The sequence below is a fragment of the Leptosomus discolor genome, chromosome 1 (assembly GCF_034619465.1).
Source record: "Leptosomus discolor isolate bLepDis1 chromosome 1, bLepDis1.hap2, whole genome shotgun sequence".
NCBI lineage: Eukaryota > Metazoa > Chordata > Aves > Leptosomiformes > Leptosomidae > Leptosomus > Leptosomus discolor.
The window spans coordinates 158,265,616-158,286,593 of record NC_141391.1 but is presented as its reverse complement, the minus strand read 5'-3'; the positions used below and the strand labels follow the sequence as shown (position 1 = coordinate 158,286,593).

Below are 20,978 nucleotides of genomic sequence, written 5' to 3'. Positions count from 1 at the left end.
TTTCCAGAAATGGGAATGTATCCCAATGGTGTATCACCAAGTCTTGCTCTATTTTGCATATTCCTTCTGTAAGCATCTGCTCCTGCCCTTCTCAGGTAAAGGCCGTTGTCCTAAGACCTTTAATCTAAGCTAGGATCTGGCCTTGGCTGACCACTCTCATGTTTCACCCTCACACCCCTTGCTCTCATCACAACTTCTTTCAGTGTTGTGGCTACGGCCCTGGTGCTGATCCAGACGCTTTCCCCCCTACAGTGTGACCACGAAAGCCTGTGGTAATTAGGCATGGCTAAAGGGGCACCAGGCACAAACAAGGGCCCTGGGCCTCTGAGGGTTCCTTACTCCATCCTTCACAGCCTCTTCTAGCTGCTGGCACTTTGTTAACAGCAGCCATCTGCGGAGGGAGCTGGTGGGCAGAGGAGGGGGCACTCAGTAGTTCTCATCTTGTCACCTGTCCAGCATCAGGGACATCTGCCCGTGATACCTTCATCTCCTCCTGTGCCATGCTGAAGACATCCACTTCTCACCACAGTGCTCTTTTGGGATTTTTACATGATATAATACAGGAGAAATGCAGCTTAAATGTGTGAAAGATCTGATATGAGCTAGCCAAACTTCTGAAAGCTTTCGCTTTTGTTACACCTGTCAGCTTCCCTGGTTGTCTTTGGAATTTGTTCCTTGTTCTGCACGAATGTGTGCTTTACTCCTTTTAATAATGTAGTTTTCAGTGCTTACAATTAATAATGAATTTTCCTGTGTATAAACCTGATCTCAGCTAATCCTGTTACGACATGGACTGCCAAGGGAATACTTGCATGAGATAATGTCTTACTGAAAAGTACGTTGATGTTTGCATGTGGACAAATGGTTAAAAGCATGCAGGAAAGAGAGATCTCTCCACTTCTGACTGCTCACTTAAACACGCTTCTATTTGATTTTCCGTCGTTCTGAGGCACATGCAGCTCCAAAGGAGAACTGAAAAATCTAAGTGGCTGAAGTTCCCTTCAGATTTGGAGGCAGACTCTGAGCTAATGTAAATCAGCATTGTTCTATTGTAAGCAGTGCTATGTTCACGCGCAGCAGCTGGGAATCTGGCTGGATACAAATTCCCTTAATAACTTTTCCCTAAACGGTTGCATATCCATCTTTTTTCACTTTGAGTTTAGCTCTTCTTCAGCTGTGCGACAACTATTTCCCTTGCCAACCTACAGATAAGTCATGAGGTTTAGCTGATTACAGTAAACAACAATGAATTAAGATAATATGCTGTCTAGATGCTTCCATCTTTCAAATGATGTCATAAATATTGGACACCTTTTGCTTTGTGTGTCTTACCACTAATAACACTTCAAAAATAATTATCACAACTGTGTGATAGACACCTTGTATTCGGTTGCAGTATTTCTTATGTCACTTTGTGGAAACCACACATTAACAGTATCAAAACTGTGGGTTCCTGACTATGAAGTGAGCAATGAAACTAGTATTAAAGACAGTTAGGATTTTCTTTTCTACCTACCTAAAGTAAATGAATGTGTAACAGATGGGATGATATCCCTGACTACTTTCATACTGTCTGTATTTACTGTAAGGCTTTTTTTATGTCCAGGACTTTAATTCAAGGAGATAAGAAAGCAGGATTTACTATTTTTTGGGCTGATGATGGTTTGGACACCGGACCAATCCTTCTGCAGCGAGAATGTGATGTTGGCCAGAACGATACTGTGGATGACCTGTATAACCGGTTTCTCTTTCCAGAAGGAATAAAGGCTATGGTATGTTTAACTGTGCTAAATATTAACATTTTAAGAGGAAAAGAAAAGCATCTGCTGGAGTTTGGAAGTAAATATAGACAAGATACATATATTTGGAAAGACAGAGGCTGTGATGCTTAGCTGAATCCTAGACTTCCATGGAGCTGTGCTGCTTCACAACAGCTGAGGAGGTAGCCTCAGAATATTTGTTGCCAGCAGCAGGCAGAGCATATCCTGTTTCCACAGAAGGCGAGAATTCGAATTTATCTGGAATGTGGCTCTTTCCACAGATTTCTTGAATGTCTTTACAAGCTGAAGTTTTATGAAGGCTCAGAGAGAACAGAAAGTTAGGGGTGAGGTTGAAAAAAAAAAAGGAAAATGGTGTTTTAAGTTCAGAGCCCTGGTAGATTTGCTTTGGATTTTGTATGCTTGTCCTATTTTCTATCATTTTAAAATGAAGAAAAGAAAATGCATAAAAAATACTTGGCATGGATAATTAGAGAATTTTTTATCTCTCCATTTAAATGCAGAGAAATAACTTTTTGCAGAAAGAAAAAGGAAAGAGTTAAATATGATCATACAGAGGCACATTCTGGTCCTGCAGAATTTAGGCAGCTGCTCTATGTTTGGTGGCTAGGTAGTCCCATCAAATTTCTTTTGTCAAAGAAGTTTAAGTATATATGTGTGTTAATCAGAGCAGCATCAGTCTTCTAGGTTTTCAAAATCCTAGGTTTTAAAAATAAACCAGTTCCCCTTGTGTCACAAATTCTTCTGTTGTCATTCACAAGTATGACTGAGGAAAAAAAGCGAACCAAGCTAACATTAAATCTGTTACTTTTTCACTTAGGTGGAAGCTGTACATCTAATTGCTGATGGTAAGGCCCCTCGTATACCTCAACCTAAAGAAGGGGCAACATATGAAGGGATTCAGAAAAAGGAGAATGCGGAGGTAGTGTTAAATAACACTGTGTTTTGTGCATATCACTAGAAAAGTAGTTATTAACTCAGATTACAATAGCAGTGATGTGAAGTTAATGTGAATTTTAACTCCTTTGTTTCGCAGCCTCTTATTCCTGGGATAAATCCAAGGATGCATGTAATGGAGCCCCAGGTTAAGTTCCTATTCTGTTTCAGCAATTACATACATATATTAGGAAACTTGGTGTCCTACTTGGGATCATCTACACACAACTAGATGGCAGCTGCACCTTCAGTGGATTCGTGTCACTGTACTTTTAAATATAGCATTGAATGAAGAGGACTCTCTTTGTTTACCAGCAGTCCATACTAAATTCTCTACCAGATATAGATTTGGTGTTAAGAAAGCAAGTGGCACCAGGAAAAATAGTATAGGTCACATAAACAAACAACAGAGAAAAAAATTATTTAAACACCCATATAAGAATTACATTATATAAGATCGCCCACTGCGTTAGCTGGATCTTCTTTGTGGTTGGGAAGGCCACCATAAAATGATAATGAGTGCTGCCTGTACTACCTTCTTTCCCTTTTCTAGACCAATGCAGAAGTTTAAAAAAATTATAAAAAATAAAAATTATTCCAACCATTTCAGTCACTTGTCCATGGTGAATGTAGTCCTTTCCACCTGAAATATAGTAGGTGATGCTTTTCATCATATTTCAATTCCTGACTTACCTTAGAAACAAATAGCTTTGCATAAGGATATTTTTATTTATCCGTTTAATATAATGTATAAGGAGCTTCCTTGGAGTGCACTAGCATAATCTCCTTGCTGTAAAACTATTCATATTGGCTTATAACTTTCTTCTAAATATTCTTTGTGCTTAAACTAAGAAGACAGCTGGGTACCCGAGTTTTGTTATTTAATAGCTATTCTGATACATTCTTTAATTAATTTTGTACATATACCCACAATACTGCAAAGATAAAGGAATACATTTTCCCTGGTATTACGTATTAAATGTACGTGATATTCTTAACAAAACATTATTTCCTTTTTCCTCAAAGTCTTGCAGGAATTTTTGCAGTAGGGATTCCATTTATGAAACAATTTATAAAGACTTAGTAAATGATTAGAAAGTATTTTAATAAAAGCTTGTAGATTTATTAAAGAACTTACAACACTCCATGCAATAAATAGATCATTTTCAGCAGAAGGTGATACCCCGGACATATACTTATTTGTTATTTATACTATGCTTTTAAAATTTGTTAATCATAATATTAATTATTTATGAATGAATACCTAGTAGCGAGAGTTGTGTTTTCGTTATATTAGTGTAAGAAGGAGAATCTATGAAAAGATATAGGCTGAAGAGAACACAGAAGTGTTAAAAGCATCCCATTTGTCAGGTCTTTGATGATTAGCCACCCAGAGACCACTGATCTTCCTTTATCACACCAGACTCTTTCTGTGTTCTTTATTGAACCGTCGAAGGAGAAAGAGGGAGAATTTGTAATTCTTATATAGGAAAATATTACTAACTTGATTTATAACTAAATAGAGAAGGATTAGCTGGCATGTCTTGATTTCCTAGATCTCCTGGGACCAACCTGCAGCAGCTTTGCACAATTGGATTCGAGGGCATGATAAAGTGCCTGGAGCATGGGCAACAATAGATGGCCAGGTATGCTCTGAAAACCGGAAGAATATTCTTCTTTTCTATATCCCATTTTTGACCTTTTTTGATTGTAAAACTAAAGGTGTCTGCATACAGATGAATACAAGTGAGAGTTAAATTGAAGTAGCTCTCATTTGATGACTATATGTTTTGTATACATCTAGAACAGGCACCTAAACAAATGTACAGAACACAGTAAAGTTTTTTTTTAATGATAGATCCATTTAACTCAAAGAAAGATAACAGCAATATCTGAAAAAAATTAGGCACGGTACAAAGCAATAAGAAAGAAGGGTAGACCTAGACTGTGCCAGTCATTTTGGGAAGTAGGTGTGCATTACAGCATAATGCAACCCGTGCTGTACAGCGATCAACATCGCAGCATTAACAGCAAAATGAAATACTGTGAGCTACTGAAATTAAAAAGGAGGTTTTATTTTAAAGAGATTTGGGCCTAGATCATTTGCAAAAGTAAATATATCTCATTTTATCCCAAACCAACTACTTCTTTTCAATGTATTAAAAGTGCTATATCTTTGATCCTCATTGTACTTGCATGAAATATTTTTAAAATCACATTATTTTTCCTGACAGATTTTGTTATTTAAACTATCAGCCCTCTGCTGCTAGGCTGCTCCAAAAAGCCTGGTTCTGCCCTAATGTCCAGGAAGTGTTGCTGATTTGAGAGCTCAGAAAGAACAAAAGAGCCCAAGAGAGAGGCAGTGTTCAGCATTGCCAGCCTGGGAGCAGAGCAGGACACCACCAGTCATAGTCAGGCTTCTGCCTGCCGGTCTTTCACTCTTGACATGCACTGACAAAAGCTGCTTCCCTTTCTGCACTAGTTCCAGCATAGATGTTATTATAGCTAAGCAGCTTTGCAGGTTTAGGCAGCTTGCAAAGTTTTACATGTCCTGGATTGTAAAGATACAAAAATAATGTTGTAACATGTTCTCCATGCGTAGGTACTTACATTTCATTTATATTATGTTAAAGCTTTAAAACAGTATAATTTAATTATTAGAGTTTTAGAGCATGTTTAGAATCCATGCACTTTTAATTCCATTTATTTTTAGGTGGTTACTTTTTATGGGTCATCATTACTCAACGCTTCAGTGCCTGCTGGACAAGAGCTTGCAATAAAAGGTGCTTCAAAAGCTGGACTTGTAACCAAGAATGGTCTAGTTGTTTTTGGTAATGATGGGAAGATGGTAAGTGCTCACCTTGGCAAACATAAGCATGGATGGAATAACTTTAGCAAGAAGTGGAAGTAGTGTGGGATTGCCAGGCTACACAATGACAGACAGCTAATTTGCTTGGAGTTTATCAATCCTCTACCGTTCTATAGAGAAGACATTCATGTTCTGTTTCTCACTCAAGCCATATTCATTTCCAATATGAATTAAAATGTGCTAATACTAGAAGAGAACCTGAAAGACAGATAGGCGTGGCTTGTGTTAATTTACCCGCACCATAGCAGCTTTCCTGCAAGCTGTTTATTTTACTATTTCAGTAACCATATTAATGCCTATAAATGCTTCACACAAGGATGTATGCCTCCCAGATAATTTAAAATCATATCCTCTCATTTTTCAGGTACTAGTGAGAAATCTGCAGTTTGAGGATGGAAAAATGATCCCTGCATCTAAATACTTCTCTGCTGATGAAAAAACTGCCCTGGAACTTACAGAAGAGGAGAAGAAAATGGCAGAAGATATAAGGGTAATATATGCTACTAAATGCTTTAGTAGGATATTACTTCAGACAAAAACATTGCATAATTCATTATAGGCAAGGCATATAATTTATTTAGCCACACAAACTGTTTTTTTGATAAAATGAATTCAAAGTGTATGAGGTTGAATCTTTAGTTACTGACATCAGTTCAGGTAGAGGTGGGAATTCACTTGAGTACTTACCTGTCACTTTAGAAAGTTTTCTTTCAGATACAAGTGATACAAAGTCTGTGACTGCAGGGTCAGTGATTGTAAATATTTATGAATGATGAAGGTGGGAGTGAAGAAAAACAAATGTGAGGTTTTCAGCACTGACAGACTTGGACAGTTCTGAAGTTCTTTCTTCACTGTGGTGTTACCCACTAGGATGTGCTCAGAGTGGTCCTGTTGGACAAGCTCCACGGACCCTTAGAGCAGCAGTCTGAAAAAGAAAAGCAGCAATTTTCTCCCTATACCTGTGCGTGCTGTCTCTCTTCTGCCCTGCCCCCCCCATACCCCCCCGTGCCCCAAGGGGCTAGGTGGCAGAGGGACGCAGCGATGGGGCAGCTACAGCAGAAAGCTCTCATAGCCAGAGAGGCAGTTTGCTGCCCTCTCATGTAATCCATCCCTCCGTAGTGAATGTCAGGGGCTCAGCTGAAAGCCACTTTTTTCATTACAGTTTTGTGCCAGAGCAAATGAATCACAGAAGTCTTCCATTCTGCTAAGTCTTCTACAGGGTCAATAACTTTTGGCACAGGTCAGGCAGGTTGGTGCGGTAGTGTTTTAAACTGCTGCTTCAAGATTACCTTGAACCTTCTTGCCAGCAATGTAGAAGCTGCCCGGAGCTATTGACTGGCTGACACAATGGCGAAAAGAAATATAAACTCTTCAGTTCATGGCACTATTCACAACTCTGAAACCTAATTATAATTGATTGAAATATTATGTTAGCAGTTGTTTCGCTATTCACATGAGTGTAAATCTCCATCTCATGCATGCAGCTTAAACTACTTCTCAGCTCTGCCCAGGTGCCAGAAATGCCATCAACCCAGCCATAAAGTGCTCCAGGCTGTACGTGCCTCTGCTGACCATGTATTCCATAATGCAATAGAAAGTTATTACTTGGAGGATAAAGATATCAAAAAAATGGGCCTGAAAATTATTAGCATTGTACCATTCAGGTTACTTGCCTGATCAGGTGAAGTTATCATGGACAAAATATTTTTTGATAAGCTAATTATGCTGAAGAATTTATTGGCTAACGTCAGGTCTTTACAGAGGTTGAGAGTCTCCTAAAGTAATTTTCTGTTTTATAATCCTTTGAAATAATACACATTGTAGGCACAGATACCACAGAAAGTATGGTTTGATAAATACTTCTTGCAATTAGAGGATTATTCATTATTGTCTCTGTTGGTTTTTTTTTTTTTTTTTGTATTATTAGGCTATTTGGAAGGGAATTTTGAGCAATGTTGCCATAATTGAGGATTCCACAGACTTCTTCAAATCTGGAGCATCCTCTATGCATGTTGTCAGGTAAAAAATATTCAAAATTTTGAAACCAAAGTTAATGGAAACGTAATTGTCACGGTGCTTTTAAATCAGGGTTGATTAAGTAGGGTTAAAATAAATAATTCCCCTATATTTTCCAATACTCTAACTACTCCCTTTCCTGTCTTTGAAAATGTGGTACGGTTCTGCTCCCAACATTAGGAGACAAAGATGTAATCCTGCTCTTTCTATTGAAGGAGAATTCCCCTTGACTTCAGAAATATCAGCCACATGGGGGAGCATGGTGATGCTCAAACCTGTCTGCATGCAGGTATCTCAAGACCGGGGGCTGATTGGGACGCTGAGCAAAGAACTCCCCGGAGGGAAAGGGGAGCTTTCCACAGAAAGAATTGAGCCTGTGCTTATAAGTGCACTGAGTTCATACTTGTGTTGGGTCACCTCAGTTACCTTCTTTTTGCAACTCGGATATCCCAGGCCATAATATAAGACCAGTAAATCAAGTGTTGTTTTTTTTTTTAACAAAGTGATTGTTGTCCTTATTACTTACCAGTCTCATAGAGCTCTGAATGTCCTCCATGTTTTGGTTAGAGTAGTCCCATATTGTGTTTCATCAATCAATAGATGCTATTTGTCATTTATTTCCAAAAGTTTACCTAAAAGTATTCCAGAACTGACATTTTCTTTTCCATCACACCCCCAATTACACCAACAGATTTCAGTAAGATGCACAACTTCTGTGCCACTGCTGTCAGAGAAACACACACACATATTCACATGCATGCAAGCTGATGCCCAGTTTTGAGCCCTTTCAACCTTCTAATGATTCAGTTATCTGAAGAATTCTTTAATTTGTAATTACACTTACTCTTTCTTCAAAATCTTTAGAATGCTAGAAGAGATCAAACAGAAATACAGTGGACTTCAACTACAGAATGAAGATGTGTATATGGCCACTAAGTTTGCAGACTTTATTCAAATGGCTGTCAGAAAATTCAGAGGAGAAGACAAAGAAGAAGAGTTAGAGATTGATTATGTAAGATCTTTATTTTGCCTTTATTGCTTATTTTTTCTCTTTTTTTTGCGGGGGGAGGGTAGACAATGCATTTTATTAGTCTGCTTGCTGCAGTAGGAAAAGCAAACAAATATTTGGTCATAAAACTGTTCTGTGCGACTTTTTTTTTTTTTGCAGATTTTGTATATTTGCATTTTGGAATGGAAGTATGTATGTAATGTCACTTACTGTGTACCAGAAACCAGGAGATCAAGAACATGCGGTAGAGTAGATCACAGACGGGCAGACCTTCTTACCTCCCTTGCACTCTGCTGCACTCAGTCAAAACGGTTCTAGAACTTCTGCTTTCCTCGGGCAAACAGTGCTAGATTTTTCTCCTAAGAGTCTGTTTGAAAACTTCGTGTGGAAGGAGGATTGCACATTTTTTAAGTCATTAAGCAAGTCGGGATTTCTTGAATTTGAGAATTATGGTTTTGATTGAAGTCCACTAGGAGCAGCCTCACCCAAGGTTTAGTATTGGTTTGAACATAGAGATCTGATGATAAAAAATACAGAAATCTGCTTAACTATCTCAGAGTATGGTCACTGGTGTTCAGGGAGAATATGATTTACATTTCATTTTACTGTTTTGTCCACTTCAAACAGCCATATATACATTGTAAGATGTGGCTGGATGTTGGCTGTAGATACCAAAAGCTTGTTAAGCCACATTAAAATTTTAGTTATTAAAACCTTAAATTAATTTGTTGTTTATTTCACTCATAGGTTTCAAAAAATGTGAACAACATGACAGTGAATATGCCATACCAGTGCTTCATAAATGGACAATTTATAAATGCTGATGATGGAAAAACATATGACACTGTAAATCCAGCAGATGGATCAGTGAGTAATTTCTAAATATGATCAATACCAGTTTATTTCAATTTATTTGCCTATTAAAAAATCTAAACCACTAACTGAATAGTGCCAATTTCAAAACCATACAGTACATATTAAACAACCCCCAGAAATAATTTAAAATTTCAATTTACTTCTCAGTCTGTATATTTTACAGTTTTTGCATTTTAGTCAAGCTGCACAGTAAAAATAATCTACTTCCGCTTAACTGTTATGTCAGTTTCCATACCCAGACGCATGTTTTACTTTGATTTCATTCTTGTTTAGCTTCACAAACAAAAATTGCTATAGTTTATTTGCTAAAGAAGTGTTTCTTTTAGGACATTGTATGTATTTCCTGCCATCATCAACTTCAGTTTTTATTTTACTTTTTTTACAAACCTAATGTCTTAGGGCAAGTATAACTTTCAAATTTCCCTTTAAATTCCCAGTAGGAAAAATAACTCTTCAATAGGAAAATACACACAGTTGCACTTTGAACTATTGAATCTTGGTTGAGCAACTCATAACTACAAATTATAAATAAGAGTAGTAATTCTGATGTCCATGTAATTGCCGTTTAATCCTGAAGTAAATAAATTCTGCTGAAATCAATATCACAAATTTAATTATCATCAGAAGTCAGACTCTGGTACTTTTTCTGAAACTCATTGTGGAATTCAATAAAAGCCATAACAATTCTGTGTTAGAATTTATAATGTGTGTATTTATAGAACACAATCATCATAAAATACTATGTGTATATGATGCCTTATGGTAACAGAAGCTCCATTCCTAAGAAATGGAACTTGCAGGAGTCATTTTAGTGTGTTTGGATATTAGATCATAATGCCACATACAAAGACTTCCAACTTTGGTGATATCACATTGATTTTACATCTGGAAAGAGAGAGTGAAATTGGGTAGGATGATGCACTTTGATGTGAAGAAGAAGGTGGATGTAGGGATCAGAGTCCCTGCAGCGTCCTCCAAATTCTGCCACCTCAATCGTTTCTGAACTTTTTGCAGCCTGATTCACCCATGCCAGCTGCTGGGGTTGAGGATATTAAATATTTGCTATATCCAGTCAAGAAGTTTAGGAGGAAGGAGTAACACTCTGCATCCCAGCCTTTCAGTTTGAGCTAACACAATGCTACTTTTGGACAGATAATAGCCAGTGTATCTTCTGCTTCGCTGGCCGATGTTGACAAGGCAGTGGCAGCAGCAAAGGAGGCATTTGAAAATGGTGAATGGGGAAGAATGAATGCAAGGGAAAGAGGGCGACTCATGTACAGGTATGTATGTGAAAGGCAGCTTGTGTTTCTTTTGTTTTCTTAAATCTTACTGTTTTGTTCCTCTGAAGAATTGTTGCATAAATTTTCTGAATATGATGGATATTCATAATTCCACTGTCAGAAGAACCAGACTAGCCATCTTTTCATCCTCTAATTTACTTCAGTGTACTGGCCTCAAGTCTCAGCTGGCTAACCTTTCTTGTGGCAGAGAAAAATCTTATGATCTCTCACTGCTATCATTTAAAAAAAGTATTTATGAACGGAAACAAAGAATTTGAGGAAAACATCTTTTAAACATTTGATGGCTTCATTTAATCTATGTGCTTTTTGTTGCAAGGATTGAAAATTCCCTTGTAAAGTCCAATTCCTTCAGTATAAATGAGGCTAAGTTTTACAGGCAGAGTCTACTACCTAGGTGACGTAGGCAGAGATTTTTGACCTTGTTAAGCCTGCCTGCATCTATACAGCAAACACATTGCCACTAATTCTGAAATACACTGTAACTGATTCTAGATTTTCCAGGATCCTATCCCAGCATACTTCTCACCTGGCTAAAGACCCATCTGCTGTAGAAGAACTGTCCTGTATAGAAATACTTTTAAGCTGAATCCCACAGTTATCTGAGACACTTCCAGCTCAGTGTTTCTTATTTGTATCTGTTGCACTGTGTCAACCCTAAATAATTCCTGGTTCTTTTTCTTTGGCTGTGGTGGTGTTTCAGAAGGTGAACAGAGGTTATACTGATTGAATGGTATTTTAGTGGTGGTTTCTGATCCTTGAAGGGCAAGAGGTGGTCTTGGAAGGATGATGAAGTGGAGGCTGAGGGGAGACCTTATCGCTTTCTACAACTACCTGAAAGGAAGTTGTAGCGGGGCGGGGGTCAGTCTGTTCTCCCTAGTAACAAGCGACAGAACAAGGGGAAATGGCCTTAAGCTGCGCCAGGGGAGGTTCAGGCTGGATATTGGGAAGAATTTCTTTGCTGAAAGGGTTGTCAGGCATTGGAAGGAACAGCCTGCCCAGGAGGGTGGTGGAGTCACATCCCTGGAGATGTTTAAGAGACGGGCAGATGTTGTACTTAGGGACATGATTTAGTGGTGTTGATAGAGCTAGGACAAAGGTTGGACTCGATGATCTTGAAGGTGTCTTCCAACCAAAACTGTTCAATGATTCTATGATGCTAGCTGCGTATTGTGAGGGCGGTATTGGAGGCAGCTAATGTAAGCCCAGTTGCTATGGACTCTCCATATGCAGCATGATGCTTCTGGTTCCTTACAGCAAGCGCAGGGAGAACACTGTCTTGCAGACTTAGGATAACTAGAAGCTCCAGAGCTTCCCTATAAAGAAAGCCTCTTTTGTGGAGGTACATGAAGAGTTTTTACTGCTTTTTCTTTTCCAGGACATAAAAATGAGTAAGTAGAGTAGAGATGAGTAAAGAAGCAGATTGCTGCTCCTGATTGCCACAGGTCTACATTTAGCTAATGTGATGATGGAAAATCAATCATCAGCACAGAGGAGGGTATGTACTAGGCAAATTCCATTCCTATTCAGCAGGTGGAGACCTTAGTTACTGTGCTTGACATAGCAGCTGGCTTTAAAGAAGTTAGGATCTTGAATAGAGCTGAAATTTCCTGCCCCAAGGAACTCATGAAGGAGCAGGTCCTGTGTATCAAACACCTTTCTTCTGCAGGGTTTAGTCTGCAGGCTTATCAACATTACTATTGGATGTCCTGGCCAAGTCAATTGTGCTGAGGAGACTGCGTATTTATCTATAAGGAAGAGATATACCTTCAAAAAATAAGATCTTCAGGAGTGTACCCATAACTATTACTGCATTAAGTCTTTATTGTGCTGTGCCAGGGGGCTAGCCCTGGACACCAGAATAGACAGCAGAAGGATCAGTTACATGGGGAGCAGCTGCAGGATGATAGCAGACTATGTATTTGGATGGCAAGACCGTCTGGCAGTTCAGTTGGATGCAGGCACGGGTCACTGCCTGTCCTTTGATTGTTGCACACTGCTCTCTGCATAACTTCTGTGAGAATTTGGAAACCGAAGATCCAGCTGATTCAGAGGTTTGGAATATGCAAATAGAAGATGGTCCTGTCCTCGTAAAGCTGGGCTTAGCCTAGCAAGACAGTAAGGAATAGGGAACCCATTGCTCGTTTGTGCTCTGGCAGCTAAGGAAGAGGAGCATAGGGAAATGCAGTGCTGCGCTTGGGAAACATGGGTCTATGTCCGCTGTAGTGTATGCAGCAGATCATTTGTTATCACATTAATATGACTGTATTTTTTACTTTGTTGAATGCCTTGGATGTAAATTCCCCTCCCCTCTTTTACCATATCCATATAGGCCAAGTAGATGTAATCAGAAATAAAAAAAGTATTTTAAATTGCACATGTTTTACAAGACATTGCAGGCATCTTGGGAAAAATGAATGAAGGCAAACCTGAAAATTCTGCTTGCCTCAAAAAGTATACGAAATTTGTAAAAAGCCTCCAAGACAGTAAAAAAGTCGAGTAATCATCACAACAGAAAATGAGCGAGTCAGAACACATATTAAAATTAAATATGGTCAATCAGTTAAATTTTTCACAGGTGTGCACTGATTCAAAGCATGTACAAACTTGGGTTTAATCTGTATTAGGACACAGAGCAATTGAGAGCCCAAGTTAACTCTGCCTTGAAGAAAAACTTTTAAGGTCTTAGAACTACTGCTCTGTGTTTTACACTTGAAAGATTTGCAAGCATAAATATGTTAGGCGTATGGAAAATGTAACTCCCCTGCACTGCATAGATTATTCCTGGATTAAATTCTTCTCTGCTTAGGCTACTGTCTCTCTAGGACAGCTATACCAGAGTGTTCATGTTGCAAACTATCCCCTGTATGAATGAAGCATCTCTCTGGTTCACCTTAATTCAAACAAGGCCCCTTTTTCTCTGGTCTCTGTTCAAACTATAGTTTTTGAGTACTGAACCAGAGGGAAGGTTTGCACCATCAAAACCCCTAGATCTGCTGCTTTGTCTTAAGGAATCATTAGGAATCATATTAGAAGATATTAGGCATGCATTAAATGGAACTTTCTCCTTTGTCCCTGCCATATCTGTTCTTTCACACATTACTGCTGATGCCCCAACCTGTTGCTGAGTCTCCAAGATACAGTTAAAACAAGTATTAAAGAGCATTTTCCCACATGTCTATAAATGCTTTAAATGGGCAGAATTTACATAATGGAAAAATGGGTTTCACACTTAGTTTTGAATACCCTTTACAAGATCTGAAATGAACTTGGTTAAGCTCTTAAAATCACATGGGAGCATTGATTATTCATCTGAGTACCAAAACACAGACAGAAGCTTAAGAAAAGCATTGATGCATCTGTTTCACTGCCATGTGAGAGATATAAGACCTGAATGTAAAAATTGTTTCACGCAAACAGACCTTTCTGCCTGAGCAAGGGACCACTAAAACTGCAAGAACTCCTTATAAGTATAGATATCTGTCTGTGCAGATGCATTTTTGAGACACTCTGATAGCTACTATTAACTCAATAACATCTACCACAGCCTTACTTACACGCCATTGTGTTGCTTCATAAATCTAACAGATGGAGAACTTGAGGCCCAAGGAGACCGTGGGCCAGATTTTCAAATGTACCAAGGCATATAAAATTCAATTTGCATTACAGGTTAGGAGCTCTGTCTTCGGACATCTGGGTGCCTTTAAAGCATCTAACACTTAAGTATTTTAGTCCAAGTTCAGACAATATAAAACAGCATTATGTATATATATTGTTTCCCAAATCTAAAGCTAGGACTCTGAGTACTCCTTCTTGGTACTTTTGATTATGTGGCATTTCTTATGTTACTGTGTATTTGCTTTCGACTTACTGGTCTGATTTTCTATAATCGGCTTCTTGTAGTACAATAGAAAAAGAGTACAAATTTTCTAATTATTATTTTATTTACAAAACCATAACTGAACAATCAGGTAGTTTTCACTGTTCATATCTTCAGTGTCTACCACAGACAATGTGAAGGTATTTGCAGACTTTAACAGGCAATTGTTCAAGCTCTTACTGATATTAATGGGCAGTAGTTGCAGTGCTCCACCTCCAAATTCAATAGGAATGCAATTTTAATTATGGTTCTTTGCCATACCAGATACCATTTTAGGCTGACAGTGATTGGATGTCACTTATCTTTGATGTGGGTTTGTAATGTTTTTATTAAAGACTTGCAGACCTAATGGAAGAACATCAAGAAGAGTTAGCAACAATAGAGTCTATCGACTCAGGAGCTGTCTACACTTTAGCTTTGAAGACCCATGTTGGAATGTCTGTTCAAACATTCAGATACTTCGCTGGATGGTGTGACAAAATTCAGGCAAGTGAATATGTAAAAGAAATAATTAATGGCAATGCTTCTCTACACTGTTTCATTGTTGGTTTTTTTTTCTGATGCAGTGCCAAAAAGTAGTGTTAGCAAATGTAATGAAGGAATTAAAAAATAAAGCAAAACTAGAATTTTACCTAAAATGGTCTCCTTGGCAATACAAAAGGACAGTCTGCTTCCAATAGGAGAATATGGATTTAGAATGTGACTCTAAATATCCAAGAAATCAGTTGAACTGTCACAGTGGATATGCATGCTTAGTCAGCTCTTGATTACTCATGGAGCAGAATGTCGTGGTCATCATGTGCGTAAGTGCAGAGATTCATGTTCTATGTTACGTTCTGACCAAGGCTGGTGAGTTTGCTTGATGGTACAGCACGTGGCATAGGTTCAACAGCATTTCCTCAAGTACCTTTAAGATTCACAATCAAGAATATCATTCAGCTTTTTTTTTGTCCATCAGACCCTCACTTTATGTTCTTCTGTACTTTGTTACCTGTGCTTTCATTTCATTCAACTGAAAGTCGGGATTTGACTACAGTATCCATGGCAGAAAATCATAGAGTAGAAGCATCACTGCCCCTCTCTCTGATGCAAAAATGGTTCTGGTTTTGAAGCCTACTCTGTGGCTTTCCAAAACATACTTATATGGCACATACGTTTGTAATAAAAATGATTAATCAGTATCAAAATTTTTCTCTCCTTTGCCTTTTAGGGTGCTACAATTCCAATTAACCAGGCCCGGCCAAACCATAATCTAACATTCACCAAGAAAGAGCCAATAGGGTAAGTATCACTTTTTTTCTTCTAAGTGACAGCCTTGACATACAGAAAAGGCGTTCAAAAGCTGCAATCAAAAATGTAATCTTTCCCTGTTTTTCCCTACCGTAAGCGTCTGTGCAATTGTTATTCCCTGGAATTACCCACTGATGATGCTTGCATGGAAAAGTGCAGCATGCTTGGCTGCAGGCAACACACTCGTACTCAAGCCAGCTCAGGTAAAAACAAAAAAGAATGTACAGATGGCTCAGGTCCTACACTATTTGTTCAGTCAAAATAATTCAGGCAATCTAATGGATTTCACCCATAGGTTGACCTGTCATATGTACCCATAGGTTGACTGTGTCCTATGTCTTAAATTGCATGTATAATAATACAATTTGCCATGATGTTACAAGGTACTGATTGTCTTAAATTCTGCTCTGATGCTACTCTCATTTTCAAGAATTAATTCTTTTCTGCAAGAAGCTATCACTTTTAATTTGTCAGTACTGTAAGAAGGTGAATACTGTATAAAAATTAAGATGTGTGGAATGTAAAAGATATTATCACACGTTTGTTTAAACTGGAGACCTAATCTAAATATTTCTACTTAGGTCACACCTCTGACTTCCTTGAAGTTTGCAGAACTCTCAGCTAAAGCTGGATTTCCTAAGGGCGTTATAAATATTCTGCCTGGTTCAGGTAAAACTTCAGCTAATCATTTTTCTGGGAGGAGTAGGTCGTGCTAAAACTGGTGAACTAGCATTTTACCTTTCTGAAGACCTATTATGTAAGCACATGTATCTTCATAGGTAGTAGGCTTGCATCTATGTCATAGAGCAATTTCACGTATCTTGTATATCCTAATCTTATCAGCAATTGGAAGTGTTTAAATGTGACTGTGAGACCTAGAGCAAGCTAGTAACATGCATATTGGTCACTATAGGTAAGTCATGGTCCACGCCGTGTTACCTGATGTCACCATTTTCCTCTTTCTCCTAAGGAAGAAAAGTGACAACATATGGGGCAGGCTCTGTTACAAATTAGATTATTCCATCTACAGGGGAATATTAAAAATGAATCATAGAATCATAGACCCATTAGGTTAGAAGAGACTTCCGAGATCATCAAGTCCAACTATCAACCCAACACCACCACGCCCACTAAACCATGTCTACAAGTGCTACATCAACATGTTTTTTGAACACCTCCAGGGCTGCTGACTCCGCCACTTCCCTGGGCAGCCTGTTCCAATGTTTGACAACCCTTTTGGTGAAGAAGTTTGTCCTAATGTCCAGTCCAAACCTCCCCTGGTGTAACTTGAGGCCGTTTCCTCTTGCCCTATCACTCGTTATTTGGGAGAAGAGACCGACCCCCACCTCCCTACAACCTCCTTTCAGGCAGTTGTAGAGAGCAATAAGGTCTCCCCTCAGCCTCCTCTTCTCCAGACTGAACAACCCCCGTTCCCTCAGCCGCTCCTCACCAGACCTGTTCTCCAGACCCTTCACCAGCTTCGTTGCCCTTCTCTGGACATGCTCCAGCACCTCAATGTCCTTCTTGTGGTGAAGGACCCAGAAGTTCTTTAGTCCAGACAGATGGAGGAATCTGGAGACAGCAATGTAATCCAAGTTAACTAATATGAGGTTTTTTGTAGTCATATGAATAAAGCTATAAATATAAATAAGGATGTGATATTGTACTTGATTGACATATTGCTAGCTCTTCCTGTGTTATGGTGCTGCTGCTGGAGTAGTAAAAACTGCCTATGTACTGTCCAGTCAAGCTGTTTTCTTCACCCCAATAGGTGGTTTGGTGGGACAGCACCTGTCTGAACATCCAGATGTTCGCAAAGTTGGATTCACTGGTTCAACACCAACTGGTAAACAGATCATGAAGAGGTACTCTCAGCAAAAGATTCATAAATAAACAGTGCTTAATCTAATTCTGAAGTATTTTATCAGTTATATTGTGCACGTAGCAGTAACAGAAAAGCATAACTACATATAGTTGTTTATTTATGTAGAATTCTGCTAAGTCGCTATTGGAAAATAGAAGTTTATACATTTTTGCTAGATATAATTCAAAAGAAATAATGAAATAAGCTATTTAAAAGTTACTTTTATATGGTTATTTATATTTTTTTTACAGTGCAGCCACTAATCTGAAGAAAGTTTCTCTTGAACTTGGTGGTAAATCACCATTGATCATATTCAGTGACTGTGAACTTGACAGAGCTGTAAAAATGGTAATGTTACTTCAAAGGAAAACGTATTCAAAGCTTTTGTAATACATCCTCTCATCATTGCAATATTCTTCTTGACTTGTCAAAAACTGCAGTAGGAAGAACTTGCATGAAAAATCAAAAGGGACTCTTTTTCTACAGGATGTTTATTTATGCCAGCGCAATTAGACCGTTCATGCTGCATCAAAAAACCCCAACAAAAGGGGTTGTTATTACAAGAAATATACATTAGAAAACACAACAAAACAAAGAAGTATAGCTGGAAAGTATTTTCACTAGCCAAATTAACACGTTAAAATTGATTTGTCAAAATCTGATGACCAAAAAAGAAAAGCACTTAAAAAATAAAAGCCTGAAAGTGAGTTAAAATATACATTGAGCTCCCTATTGCATATAGTTCTTAATTCACCATCAATCATCATAATCCACCTTCCCAACCAGCCGTAGTGTGTTTAAAGTTCATAAGTAAGATGTGCAAATGAGAAATTCAGTGAATTTAGGGAGCTTATTTCCTGCTCAGGTAATCCGATTCATCAAACTGACAGCAGATGCAGCTTGCTCACCAAGAAGCAAAGAAAGGTCTGCCACACTGCACTTACCCAATGTACTCATTCTGTGAATTCTCTAAACCAGCATAAGCAGGCACTACTAGGAAGAAGCTATTATGCACTTTCCCCATTTTTGAAGTGCCTTTTGGCAGGACAAGGGTCTGAGTGACTGCACAGTGAAGTATATGTGGAAAATAATAAAAGCTGAAACTTGGCAGTCAGCACACTGCTTGGTCCTACCACTGTTCTCAGCTGTAGAAGTGAGAGGGTGACACAGAGGCTGGCCTGAGCTATACCTGGCATTTATGGTTTTAAATAATTGTGAAACATGTTTTTTTGCCACACACTTGACACTAGCACATGATCCCAATCATACCCACTAATGGCAGTACCCTTGGCCTTTGCAGCTGCCTTTTTAGGAATTTTATTTGTCCTCCTCTTCCTTCCCCCACCTCCCTACCCCCGTGGAAAAACAATGGCAGGTATCTGTTCTTGGTGAGGAACAAACTGCATGGGGTGTGAATCCACACTCTTGAAATAGGAGGTTCTCTGCAGATCACAGTTAGGTAACGTTCACTCAGTTATATGCAAGTTTCGACACAAGCAGTATCGCTCAGTGGATTAGCCCAGTTTTACATTCCCTGCTCGTGCTGCCAGCTGATGCTGCAGCAGGTGTTTCTGTGGAACGCTGATGGAAGTGAAAAGGGCAGTGTTAATGGGTTCATCCTGAGCCGTTTGTCTCCACGGAGGTGTGTTTGCCAGTTATAAGATTAGTCCGCTTGTTGCATTGGTGATATCTGTTTGCATAAAGCATTACACTTGGAGGGTCACAAACACAGAATGAAACCCAAGGGAACAGAATGAAAGGAAGACTCAACAAAAGGATGCATATAAATATTGATGGGTTTTTTCCTCTCATCAGGGTATGGGAGCAGTATATTTCAACAAAGGAGAAAACTGCATTGCAGCAGGCAGGCTGTTTGTGGAAGAATCAATCCATGATGAATTTGTTAGAAAAGTGGTAAGATATTCAAGGACTAAAGTTTAAGTAGATACTTTATTATGGCACAAAGGTCCATTAGTTTTATAGACACTTGCATTTCTTCTTATTTTCAGTTGTTTAATTTCTCATTACTGCTTGCAATAGGCAATGCTGCTTCTCGGGAACCTCTTACAGGGTTAAAAGGAAGGCACTAAAGGGAGGTATTTTCATCAGTAGTGCACAGATAAGTGACATTGAAATGTATATTGTACTTTCAGTGATGTTTCATATTTGACTAGGCAAGTAAGGTTAAAAAAATTACTGAACTTAGGTCAATGTGATTGAAGGCTGCTGTGAAATTAAAAAAAAAAGGCATATTGGAAGCATAGCTGGAATAATACAATATTAAAAACCCAATAGTCACCGCACTGTATCACTGGAGAATTCATTTATTTAGATCAAGGACAGGAAATCACTGTCATAACTCATTTACCACTGGTGAAAGCTAACATTTTACATGCCTATCTTAATAACAGAAAGGAATGAATACATGAAAACAGCATCAAAAACTTTCTGAAGTAACCAGAGATTATCAAACATAAGACAAAGCCTCATTTTAGAAAGGGAGGAGTATTCCACCTTCTAAGAATCCACCCTTTTCTTAGGGCCTAACTTGATAGCACAAAACAATGAAGCATCCTGAATCACTGATCACTTTAACAACTATTTGCTACATTATGTAACTTTATTTTAATTGGGTAACCAATAGGTGGAAGAAATAAAAAAGATGAAAATTGGTGACCCACTGGATAGATCTACAGATCATGGTCCACAAAATAATAAGGCACATTTGGAAAAGCTGCTGCAATATTGTGAAACCGGAGTAAAAGAAGGAGCCACGCTAGTGTATGGAGGAAGACAAGTACGCAGACCAGGTAAAATACTGTTCAGAGGCATTTGGAACTTCTACGCTTTAAACAAAAGTCATCATGATTGTCTCTGCTGCATTATGTGAAGTAGCAATATCATGGGAACAGCACCAGGTAAGCCCAAGATACTGCTTGAGAACAGGGCTTTTAAGTCTCATATTAAGAGAAGCTGTGCAACTCAAGCGTAGCATATGAAACTGAATCAGAATCTAGTCTGTATGGGAGTATTTTTCTCGTTCCTGTTGTTTGTGAGGCATTGAGGCTCTTTTTGCAACATCTTTGAAATGAACAGTCATTATGAGGTGGTACTTTGCCCCAGAATTGTCTTCACTTCAGCACCCACAAATCTTAGGCAAAG

General features: G+C 38.6%; 1 protein-coding gene across 1 annotated transcript in view; it reads left to right on the top strand.

Annotated features, from left to right (window-relative positions):
• Positions 1 to 20,978, top strand: part of ALDH1L2 (aldehyde dehydrogenase 1 family member L2) — a 34,577-nt gene that overhangs the window by 10,545 nt on the left and 3,054 nt on the right. The window contains exons 5-21 of the mRNA XM_086468378.1: positions 1,607 to 1,772; positions 2,599 to 2,700; positions 4,271 to 4,360; positions 5,428 to 5,562; positions 5,948 to 6,073; positions 7,511 to 7,602; positions 8,464 to 8,611; positions 9,356 to 9,475; positions 10,637 to 10,764; positions 14,998 to 15,148; positions 15,873 to 15,943; positions 16,050 to 16,155; positions 16,534 to 16,621; positions 17,724 to 17,817; positions 18,068 to 18,164; positions 19,632 to 19,730; positions 20,461 to 20,626. Of these exons, the coding sequence (XP_086324504.1) occupies positions 1,607 to 1,772; positions 2,599 to 2,700; positions 4,271 to 4,360; positions 5,428 to 5,562; positions 5,948 to 6,073; positions 7,511 to 7,602; positions 8,464 to 8,611; positions 9,356 to 9,475; positions 10,637 to 10,764; positions 14,998 to 15,148; positions 15,873 to 15,943; positions 16,050 to 16,155; positions 16,534 to 16,621; positions 17,724 to 17,817; positions 18,068 to 18,164; positions 19,632 to 19,730; positions 20,461 to 20,626 (1,979 nt within the window). The remainder of the gene's footprint in view (positions 1 to 1,606; positions 1,773 to 2,598; positions 2,701 to 4,270; positions 4,361 to 5,427; positions 5,563 to 5,947; positions 6,074 to 7,510; positions 7,603 to 8,463; positions 8,612 to 9,355; positions 9,476 to 10,636; positions 10,765 to 14,997; positions 15,149 to 15,872; positions 15,944 to 16,049; positions 16,156 to 16,533; positions 16,622 to 17,723; positions 17,818 to 18,067; positions 18,165 to 19,631; positions 19,731 to 20,460; positions 20,627 to 20,978) is intronic.